Source organism: Colletotrichum paranaense (assembly GCF_030867605.1).
Source record: "Colletotrichum paranaense strain IMI 384185 chromosome Unknown Scaffold_9.1, whole genome shotgun sequence".
NCBI lineage: Eukaryota > Fungi > Ascomycota > Sordariomycetes > Glomerellales > Glomerellaceae > Colletotrichum > Colletotrichum paranaense.
Window position 1 is genome coordinate 1,799,164 of NW_026848967.1, and position 10,353 is coordinate 1,809,516.

Here is a 10,353-nt window from a genome sequence, read left to right on the forward strand (position 1 = left end):
ACCCCCAAGCTACAGCTCGGTAGCTCTGCACTTCAGGATTAGGGGTATAACCATCTTAAGCTTCTGGGCAGAAGTCCCTCTTACTGCTGTTGAGAACGGATGAGATGAACCAGGTTATGGACTATCATCCGGATCCCACCTTGTCCTGTGATACCTCAGGGTTCGAGTTGAGGAATACGCATATAGTATCTGGCGGTGGAGATTGCACACATGAGGTCACACAATCATTTCATCAATGAACCTGGGAAACCTGAGCAAGACGCATGTCTCAGGAAAGCTTCATTGAGTTCAAGTCGCATTCAAGTATGCCTGCTTACCAAATGAGACAAATAGAAAACAAGCCGTTGCCTCCACGGGGACTCCTTAACTCCTTCATCCAAAACATATCGACATATTCAGATTCGCCATTCCTGACTTAGCTTATCTGGCAAAGAAGACTTTGTTTCCCCTGCTTCAAAGGCTAGGCTTGATTGAACAAGTGATCCTTAACCAGGCACCCAGTCCATGTCGTTTGGCAAATACCTTACCTTCTGCCGATAAGATGCAGTAGATGGCCTCTGGCTGCTTCCTTCATCCGACCCGCCGATACTAGCACTTGATCCTCCTCCTAAAGGTCCTGTACTATAGTCAGGCCTCATATCCATCTCCAACATACCGGCCGGTGCCTGCTGTCTTGCGAGACTATTCAGCCACTCCCGCTGCTGCCGCTTTTGCTCCTCAATATGCTCCTTCGACCCTTGCTTCATATCTAGTTCTCGCTGCATATTGAGTGCGCTAGCCCTGTTTGTGCTAGTTGTCCCCCATCTCTCGTCTTCATCTGCAGCATCTACGTCCCCAGGTCCCGCCGCCCCCTTCCCCCTGTTCACTTTTCCCGGAGTCGAACCCGGGTAACTTGATAAGCTGGATATTTCTTCCGTAGTCGGCGAATGATCCTGCGGATCTGGGATTCTTCGCCGTCGATACCCACCACCGAATCCAAACCCGGAGGCGGCGCCGCTGTTGTGCCTTTCAGGGGAGTCCGGTATTGGAGGCGCAGGATCACGATATGCGTTCGCCAGCGTCGCTCCGTGTCTCTCCCTGAACCCCAGCGCGGAGTGAGCGGGACTCTGCTGCGCGAGCATAAGTCGGGCCCTAGCCTCGTGCTCGAGGTCCTCCGTGAAGGATGCCGATAAGGCATACGCGTGGGGGAATATGCCCATCGGCTCGGGGCCCTCTGCGATCTGGATCCCAGGTCTGCCGAATACAGAAGCATGAGTAGGGAGCTGTGGCGGCGGCTGCTGCTTGCCTGGACCATATCCCGCGAACCCGGAAGGAGATTGCGATAGCGGGAAGGATATGTCTGGGATGTTGGCGAATACGTTTGGGATCTTGGACATCGGGTCCGGGACGGCGTTGACTATGTTGCGTCTGGAGAAGCGGCTGGCTTTGATGGTGTCCCCGAACCTATGCCTGGGCGGAGAGTACTTTGAAAAGGGCGTAGGATGCGCCAGGGGCTGTGGAACAAGCTGCGGTGCCGCAATCCTGGGTCTTTTGAGTCGTTTTGGAGGGTGATTTGCTCCATTCCAGGGGTTCTTGGGCTTCCTCTTCCTGATAATTTCAGTAAGCGGATCATTGCTTGCAAGGCCATCCTCGAGGTCTTCCTCGTCAGTAACATGCTCCACCAAGCCAGGCTGATCAAGCTTATCCCTCTTTTCGAACTCGGTAATCACCTCATCCAGATCCATCTCCCAGTCCCTCGCCAAATCAATTTTGACTTGGCCCGCAGCCTTCACCGTCGTCTTCACAAAGCTGAGAAACTTCTCAATGACAACCAAAGTCTCCACAGGAAGCATCTCAAGCTCCTTTTGCACGAGCTTAACCATCCTCGCCGTCGCCAGCCGCCGCGCGATCTTGAGCCTCGGTATGATGGGTTGCAGGAGGTTATAGTTTGACGGATTGATCTCGGAAAGATTCTCAGCCCAAGGCCTCATCTCCTCGAGCTGCGCCCTCATGTTGGTGAATTTCCCCACAAAGTCATGGAGAACTGCCATGTTGACGGCGGGTAAGAAACCGGTCCCGCCGTAGTCTGCCACGAGTCTCGTGGCCTGTCGCAGTGCCTCCGTTCCCAGATCGGTTGTAACCGTGAGGCGGTAGTTCAGGTCCTCGGGCGCGTTCGTCGCCTGGAACGCTTCGAGCTCTGCGTCGTCGAGGTGGTAAATGTCGATAAACAGTTGCTGGAAGCACCCGATCTCGAAGATGATCACCTCGTATATCCGCCGTAGTACTTCCGCTGTTCTCTGGCCCGCTCTCGTCCCTAGGTCGGGGATGTTTTGCCAGAAATAATCCTCATCTTGGAGCGGATGAACCGATCGATGTGGCAAAGGGCATAGCTTGCCATCTAATGACGATCGCGAATGTTGTAAACTCCTGTCGAGCATCAACCCCCATCTCCGAGTCTCAGCTTTCTTCCAGCTCTTCAGCCACGCTCTGCTCTTTATCCTATTATCAACATCCTCGGTACCTTGCCGCAAATTATACGCAATATGGGTCTCAATCACGATGACAGCCAACTGAAACATGTGTGTGACCATCTGTCCGTTCCGTGAGTAGACAAAGTGCTTGTGGTCTCTCTCCCACCGGTACCGCACCACATGCGGCCTCAGGAACTCCGTCCCGGCCTGGTACAAGAAACGCTGCAGCGTCGGGCCAGCTTCAAGCATCTCCTCCGAGTCGCTTTTCGGCAGCAGTTCCAGAGCCCGATCGCCCCTCGGCGCCAGCACACCTCTCAGCGCGGCGCTCAGCTGGATGCGCGGCCAGATGATGGGGAGCTTGACCGGGTCCAAGCCGCCGAAGCGCAGCGCTGCAGGGCCGTACTTGTTCACCTCGACGCCCCAGAAGGCTTCGGTGAAGAGGCGGACAATGTGGGCGACGCGGGTGGGGCAGACGTATTGGTCCGGGAGCAGCGGTATGTGGTCGAGAACGAGTCTGTCCGGGCTCTTTTCGAGCTTTTCGACGGGGAGACGGCCGCAATCGCCTTTGGGCCGTGGCCACCTCTCCATTGCCATGGCGGCAGGCAGAAAGAAAAGATGGGGCAGTTCGGGGGAAATGATGTTCCAGTGAACGCCGCCGAAGAGCTAATAGGTAGTTGGTGATGTGTCAGTGTGGTTTGTAACTGTCTACATAACCATTGCTTCTGAGTCACAAGGCGGTAGTGGTAGTTGCAAAGAAGGTAGAGGAAACGAAGACAAATAGAGTCAACTCACCCGGTTCTCGGTACAAAAACCCAGCTCAGCCTGCGACTCATCCTCGAAGAATGGCTCAAGGTGGCCCTCCGAAAATTTGGAAAACATCTTTGACCCAATCTCTGAAACTTTCTTGACCTTGTCCGGGGTGGCTTTCCAGGTCTCAACTTGGAAGCAGTCCGGCGGCAAGAGAACGAGATGGTGCGCATAGTTGACCGCATGCTACCCACATCAACGTCAGCCAAATCTATGATAAGTAGTCTCTGCACGAGTTTCTGACAGAAGCCAAGACTCACGGCAATCTCATGAACAATCGTAGAAGCCAAAAAGAAACCCTGCAACAATCTCTCATCATCACTATACCCAGGTACAACCAACGGCCACAACGCGTCGGCGACAATATACACATCGATATATGAACCCGCAACACACGTCACGCCCGCCGTCCCACTATCCTCCTCCTTATATCCGCTACATAGCATGAACCGCATTCTCGTCTGCAGAACGTGGAGAACCTCGAAGTGGACGTCAAACATGTCCTTGCGAGTCTCGTCGTCAACGATGGCGTTTTGCCCGCCGCCGTCGTAATCTTGCAGGGTGAACTTCACGGCCGGGTTCTTCTTGCGCATCTCGGAAGTGCGGTAGTCGTGGGATCCGTCGATGGTTTGGCGGTTGAGGACGTCGTGGAGACGGCGCCAGTAGGGATCGTTTTTGTCGAGGTGGGTTAGGATGCGGGAGGCTAGGAGGAGGGCTGGTTGCATTTTTTCCCAGAGGTAGTCGTTTGTCTTGATATGTGTTAGCTCTCGACTTGTTGTATGTACGAGCGTGATTTGAAAGGAGATATATCGTTTCTCACTCTTGGGTCCCATTCTCCTTTTACTTGGCCGGATTGGTAGACGAGTCTTGGTTTGTCGGGGTCGCATCCTCGCCATGTGCTTTCAACCCACTTGTCTCTTGTGAGATACCTTCATCCATCCAAACAGGTCAGCTGAGATAACATCGAGAAGATAGGGGCAAGCGTCCCAGAACTTACTTATGAAGATCATTCTTCAAATCACACGCATTCCCATTCCTCATCGACATCATCCCCTCCTCAATCAACTACACCAAACTCATCAACCTCAACTCATCGTCACAAACACGCTCACAAACGCAATATCAACATACCTCATGCGAAGTCATCCCCCGAAACATCATCATCTGCAAATCCTCATCATCCCTCATCCCCTCCAACGCCCTCAACACAAACCTCTCATTCTCATTCCCACCACCCCCCCTCATCCCAGAATACACCTCCAATAACCCATCCACCCCCGTCAACCCAGCCGTCCTAGCAAACCCCTCCGCCTGCTTAATCACAACCTCCGCCGTCACACCAGGAACCTCAACCCCATCATACTTGAACTTGCGAAACGCACCCCTCGTAGGCGTCAACCGCGACCTACCATCCAATCGATCAGGATACACCCCGTACCGCAACGCAAACGCGCTCGGATTCTGCGCCCTATCCTGCGGCAGCTGCGCCGGACGAATACTCTTCGTCCAGTCGCGCTTGCGCACCACATACGCCGGGTTCTTCTCGTCCTGTACGCGTGAATGGCCGTCTTTCCAGAGGGGGTCCGTCCAAGCGGGGATGTACTCCACGTAAGCCCATTGGCCTTTATTTGCCGGCTTCACGGGCGGTGCGCCGAGGAATAAGGGTGCGTGGGGGTTCCCGGGCGGCCGGAGGGATGTGATGGTCGCGGCTGTTGTGTCGTGGGTGTGGATTGCCGTGGCGGGGATGGAGATGTTGGAGGTGTCTGTGTGGTCGGAGGTGTCGGTGTTGTCTGAGTCTCCAGAGGCTGGTTGTGGTGATGGGGAGAGGGGGACGGTGATGGGGCTGTCTGGGTGTTCGCGGGTGTTTTTTACCCACCATTCTTCGTCGTAGATTGTTTCTTGGGTGAGGTCCTTGTCTGGGGAGGCGGCCATGGTGATGGCCTCACGTGTGATAGTGTCGTTATTTGGGACGGACGGTGGATGGCTTGACGAGACGTGTGGGTAATCGAGATAAAGAGGGGTTTCCTAGAGGAAACTGGATAATGAAGAGAAAGAAGATATCGAGAGACGAGGGAGTCATGACGGATGGGAGAACGAGAAGACAATTTGGCGTCTTTGACGTTGTCTCCTCGAAGACCTGGATTTGACCTCGAAACCAAGCGAGACAGGAATGGTAGTCTTCGGCAACTCTCTCTCTCTCTCTCAACTTGGGACAATGTCGAGCACAATCAGCACAGCTGGCCCTTTGACTTCACATGCAGACGCATCCAGCCTTCATCCCTCCAAAGATCCCTCAAAGAAACAATCTGACCTCGGACATTCAGATATGATTTTTTGGAGGCTCAACTATCTCTAGTGAGACTTGAAGCCCCTGTGATTATCGATCAACCAGAGGGAACCTGCATAGAATGGTAACAAAGGAATCTACAATTACTGGTCAATAGATGCAGCATTTCTGCCTGAGCGCCAATGCGCGGGACGTTGGAAGGGAGGCTCACATTTGAGGGAGTTGAGACAAAGGCACGATTGGTATTACACGTGTCCCGGGATATTGTCCAAGTATCATCCCCCGGTCACTCGAGTACAATAGCACAATGACCACAAACAAAAGACCATGGCCTGGCCTGGAAATGACCAAAGCGTCAGGTTGATGTTCAACCTCGGAGGTCGGTCAGGTAAGACGGTCCACATAGGTGCTGAAGTATGGTCTTGGGTACCGCAGTCGGAGATCGCAGCCAAACACCAGGCACAAAGATCCCATCTTCTGGAGAACAGTATCGAAACATCACGTTGCATACATCAATGAGGAAACAGAAGTTGAAGTGTCTATGGCTTGTATTGCCGTCTATTTACTCTTTCTACTCTCTTATTCTTACCCCCTCATTCCCTGTCGCCAGGAACCTCTCTCACACTCGCGCGCGGGATCCTCCAATCCTACAGCGAGATGGTCATTCCTTCATCCGGCGATGTCATTTCAAGGGGAATCTCATGGGTGCTCGTCAAAGAAATCATAAACAGGCCCGTAACCATGCAACCCGCGTTACCGAAAAAAGACTTTTGTAAGGCTCGTGACAAATGGAAAGGAAAGCGATCTCGTGGCGACTGGTTTAGATGTCGTCCTCGTCGGAGAAAACCTCCTCACCACGCTTGCGGCGGGCCATACGGTCTGGAGGAGAGATGTTAGCATTCTGTACGTAGGTAATGCATCATGTGATGGATGGAATAGACTTACCCTTCTTCTTCTTGCGGAGCTCGGAAGAGGACAACTTGACCTTCTTCTTGGTGTTGACGATCTTGTTGCCCATGGCGTCGAACTTCTCCTCCTCCTCACCCTCATCACCCTTAAGACGGGGACCAGAGCCCTGGCCCTGAACCCAGTTGTGACCGGAAGGAGTCATCTTACCGTCAACGACAGCCCAGACCTCCTCAGTGATGTTCTTGGTGAACTCAGCAGAGTGGGTAATGATGATGACACCACCCTCGAACTTCTTCAGGGCCTTGGACAGGGCACCGAGAGAGTCACGGTCAAGGTAGTTGGTGGGCTCGTCAAGGACGATCAAGTGGGGGCGTTGCCAAGAGCAGGCAGCAAGGACGACCTTGACACGCTGACCACCAGACAGACCACGCATGCGAGAGTGAGAAACCAGCTCAGCATCGAGACCGAAGTTGGCGCAGTGAGACTCAATCTCCTTACGGACCAGAGGGCGGAACTGACCGGAGGCGAGGGCCTCCTTCATATCGACATCGGCGACCATCTTCTGGTGAGAAGCCAGAAGCTCGTTACGGGGAAGCCAGACGTTGTCAGCGGACATCATGGGAGTCCAGCGCTCGTTCTTCTGGCCGACGTTGTCACCGATGGCGAAAGAGCACTCGTACTCGTAGGAGTTCTTGAACTTTCTGCGGGAGTTGATGCCGATGATGCGGCGCTGGGTACCCTCGATCTTGAAGATCTTGTTCATGGCCTCCTCATCAGCGTCGGTGATGATCTTGTTGGCGCGATCCATGGTCTCGCGATCCTCACCAGTCTGGAAACGCCACTGGATGTACTCGGAGGGGGTGCTGTCCAAGTGGTTATCGATGTGGGCGAAAGCGTGCTGCTTGATGTAGGCGATACGGATGTTCTCGTGCTGGTAGATCTCACCAACGGTGGGGATAAGTTCACCAGTAAGGACGTTGATGAGGGTGGACTTTCCGGCACCGTTGGGGCCAATGACAGCGATACGGGAGCCGAGAGAGCACTGGAAGGAGATGTCGGAGATCTGGGGCTTGGTGGTACCGGGGTACTGGAAGGACATCTTGCTGGCACGCAGAATGGCCTTGGCCTTGGTCTTGACACCCTCGAGGAAACCGGGCTCGGGGAAAGAGAACTCCATCTCGGAGTCGGAGAGCTCGTAGTAGGACTTGGCGGCAGGGTTCTTCTTGACGAACTCCTTGAGGTTACCGCGGTAGCGCTTAAGCTTGAAGCGCTCGTAGTGGACGATGTGCTGGCAGACGTTGTCAAGGAAGCCAGAGTCGTGGGAGACGATGATGGAAGTGCAGGGGGAGTTCATGAGGTAGTCCTCGAGCCACTTGACGTTCTTCACGTCCAAGTGGTTGGTAGGCTCGTCGAGAAGCAGGATATCGGGAGCCTCGAAGACAGCACGGCAAAGAGCCAACTTCATCTTCCAACCACCAGACAAGGCAGAGATCTCACCCTTGACCATGGCCTCGGTGAAGCCGAATTCGTTGAGCTTGGCCTCGACGTCGGCCTGGGAGGTCTCGACACCGGCATCGGCAAGCTTCTTCATGGTCCACTCAATGGTGGTCATCTCAGTGTCAGCAGAGTCCAGGTCGTGCTCGACGAAGACGGTCTTGACCTCGGACTGCTTGGGGAAACCCTCAACCTGCTCGTTGTTGATGGCACGCATGAGAGTAGACTTTCCGGAACCGTTGGGACCGCAAAGACCGTAGCGCTGGCCACGCTTGAGGCGGAGGTGGGTCTGGTTGAGAAGAATCTTGGCACCGTAGGCAAGGGAGAAGGTGCAGTTGCAAAGGTCCTCACCCTCCTCATCATCGGGGTCAACCTCCTCCTCCTCGGCGGCACCGGGAGCGGCGCGCTTGCGGAAGTCGTCAACGACCTTCTGGGCATCATCATCACCGACAACGACGGCGATGTAGGGCTTGAGGGCCTCAGTCCAGACGGCGGACTCCATCTCCTTCTCGTCGATGAGCTGACCGGCGATGTTGGAGGCGTACTGGAGGACAATGTCGAGCTTATCGGCCTTGGCCTTGGACTTGGAGGGGATGGACTCCTTGAGCTTGGGGAGGACAACCTCCAAGTCGGAGTCGTGGCGGACCTCGGGGATCTTGCCGTCAACAACGTTACCGACACGGATGATGGTGTCGAGGGCCTGCTTGGTCTTCTCACGGGCCTCGGGGTCGGCCAAGTTGTCGTAGTTCTTCTGGAGACCAGGCATCATCTTGGGCAAGAAGGGAGCGACAATGTTCGGGTCGTCGACAAGCTTGCACATGTTGTCGACAATGACGGCGGACTTACGCTTGATGGCAGTCTCGCGCTCGGCGAGACCACGGTCAAGCAGGGGAACCATGAGGGCAAGAGTGGGCTCCTGGACCTCAGTGACGAAAGTGGTGGCACCGAGCAAGTGAACGGTCTCGGGGACGTTCTCGGGCTTGGCGATACACTTGATAAGCTCGGGAATGAAGCGCTCGATATCACGGTTGACAATGAGCTGGCAGATGGCCTCCATGGTCTTGTAGGCACGCTCCTTGACCTCCTTCTTGGTATCCCACATGGACTCGGAGACGACGGGGATCAAGTCGGGGACGCGGAAGCCGACCTGGGCGGGGGCGGTGCGGATGACAGTCTCCAGGACATCGAGAGCAGCCATCTTCTCCTGCCACTTCTGGGCCTCGAGGAGGGACTTCTTGACAGGGGCGAAGACACCCTTGACGGCGTTGGGGTTGATGGCCTCAGCGATGGCAAGAGCAGCGGCGGTGGCGGCGTTCTTCACACCGGTGATCTTGTCACCAGCGGCGGCAAGGACATCGGGGAGGAGAGCGACGAGGAGGGGCTCGACGTGAGCGGAGACCTCGGAGTGCTGAGCAATGGCGGTGATGGCGACAGCGGCCTTCTCACGGGCAGCGGCATCCTTCTTGTTGTTGAACAGCTTGCGGATAGACTCGATGGTCCTGCGGGGAAAATCCTTGTCAGCGCTGATGCTCCAGAAAAAAAAATGTGTGTGAGCCGAAAATAACTCGCCGCTGAGTGGCCAGCGTGGCTGATCGCTCAGCGTCGCAGCGGGTCGGTGCATAAGCCGCCCGAAGAGGCGAGGGGAACAAGAAAAAAATAATCCCGTTTTTTTTTTGGAGAAATTCCCAAGGCCGTGGACACGGTCGCTTGAAGCAAAATCTCACTCCCCCTCAAGGCAACGTTGCGGTGTAGCTGGCAGTGAATATGACAGTAGTGACAACTTACTTGGTGGGAACATCCTGATCCTCAATGCGGCCGTTCATGAAGGAAGCCAGGGAGCTGGAGGACTCCTTGATGTCGGCAGCCTCCTTGGAGACGGTGAGCTTCTGGAAAAGCTCGTCCAAAACCTTGACGGACTGGGCGTTCTCGGAAGACATTATGACGGTTGGTATTATGTCGATCGGGAGGGTGTTTGTTGAGATATTCGTGTGGGGAGAAAACTCGCGATTCTTGAACGTCTAAAGCGTCTAGATGCGAAGTCTATAACTCTTATCGTGACCGAAAAAAGGACGATTGAGAGGTGTGGAAAGGCCCGCGAGAAGAGACAAACGACTGGAGGATCGTAGTTCTTCTGCTCTACTTTGGCGATTCGTGGGTTGTGATAGTCTCTGAACTTCTTGCGAAGGCGGGGTCGATCTAGGCGAATATCGCACTTGATAAACCGTCGCAGACAGGACGTGTGAAGAAAATCAAATGATTGAGTGGAGATGCGTCTGGAGGAAGACGGATAACCAGGAGGAGAGAAGAAAGGGAACGGGAGGTTGGAGAGAGGAAGAGGTTCAAGAGGAGGAAGAGGAGGGAAAAAAAGATTGTGAAAAAGGGTGAGGGCGGCGGGCTGGGAGTTTT

At 54.6% G+C, this 10,353-nt stretch overlaps 3 protein-coding genes across 3 annotated transcripts; 1 reads left to right on the top strand and 2 right to left on the bottom strand.

The window, feature by feature from the left end:
* Positions 1–485: 485 nt before the first annotated feature.
* CPAR01_11366 (uncharacterized protein) lies at positions 486–5,189 on the bottom strand (the record flags this gene model as incomplete). The annotated part of the gene is made up of 4 exons (XM_060495625.1): positions 486–3,113; positions 3,243–3,443; positions 3,518–4,006; positions 4,389–5,189. The coding sequence occupies 4 exons, from the start codon at positions 5,187–5,189 to the stop codon at positions 486–488; spliced, it is 4,119 nt and encodes a 1,372-aa protein (XP_060345973.1).
* Positions 5,190–6,085: 896 nt separating this feature from the next.
* CPAR01_11367 (uncharacterized protein) lies at positions 6,086–6,271 on the top strand (the record flags this gene model as incomplete). The annotated part of the gene is made up of 1 exon (XM_060495626.1): positions 6,086–6,271. One exon carries the CDS (start codon positions 6,086–6,088, stop codon positions 6,269–6,271), a length of 186 nt encoding a protein of 61 aa, XP_060345974.1.
* A 93-nt stretch (positions 6,272–6,364) lies between these two features.
* On the bottom strand, positions 6,365–9,884 carry CPAR01_11368 (ABC transporter; the record flags this gene model as incomplete). The annotated part of the gene is made up of 3 exons (XM_060495627.1): positions 6,365–6,423; positions 6,490–9,446; positions 9,733–9,884. The coding sequence occupies 3 exons, from the start codon at positions 9,882–9,884 to the stop codon at positions 6,365–6,367; spliced, it is 3,168 nt and encodes a 1,055-aa protein (XP_060345975.1).
* Positions 9,885–10,353: the final 469 nt, after the last annotated feature.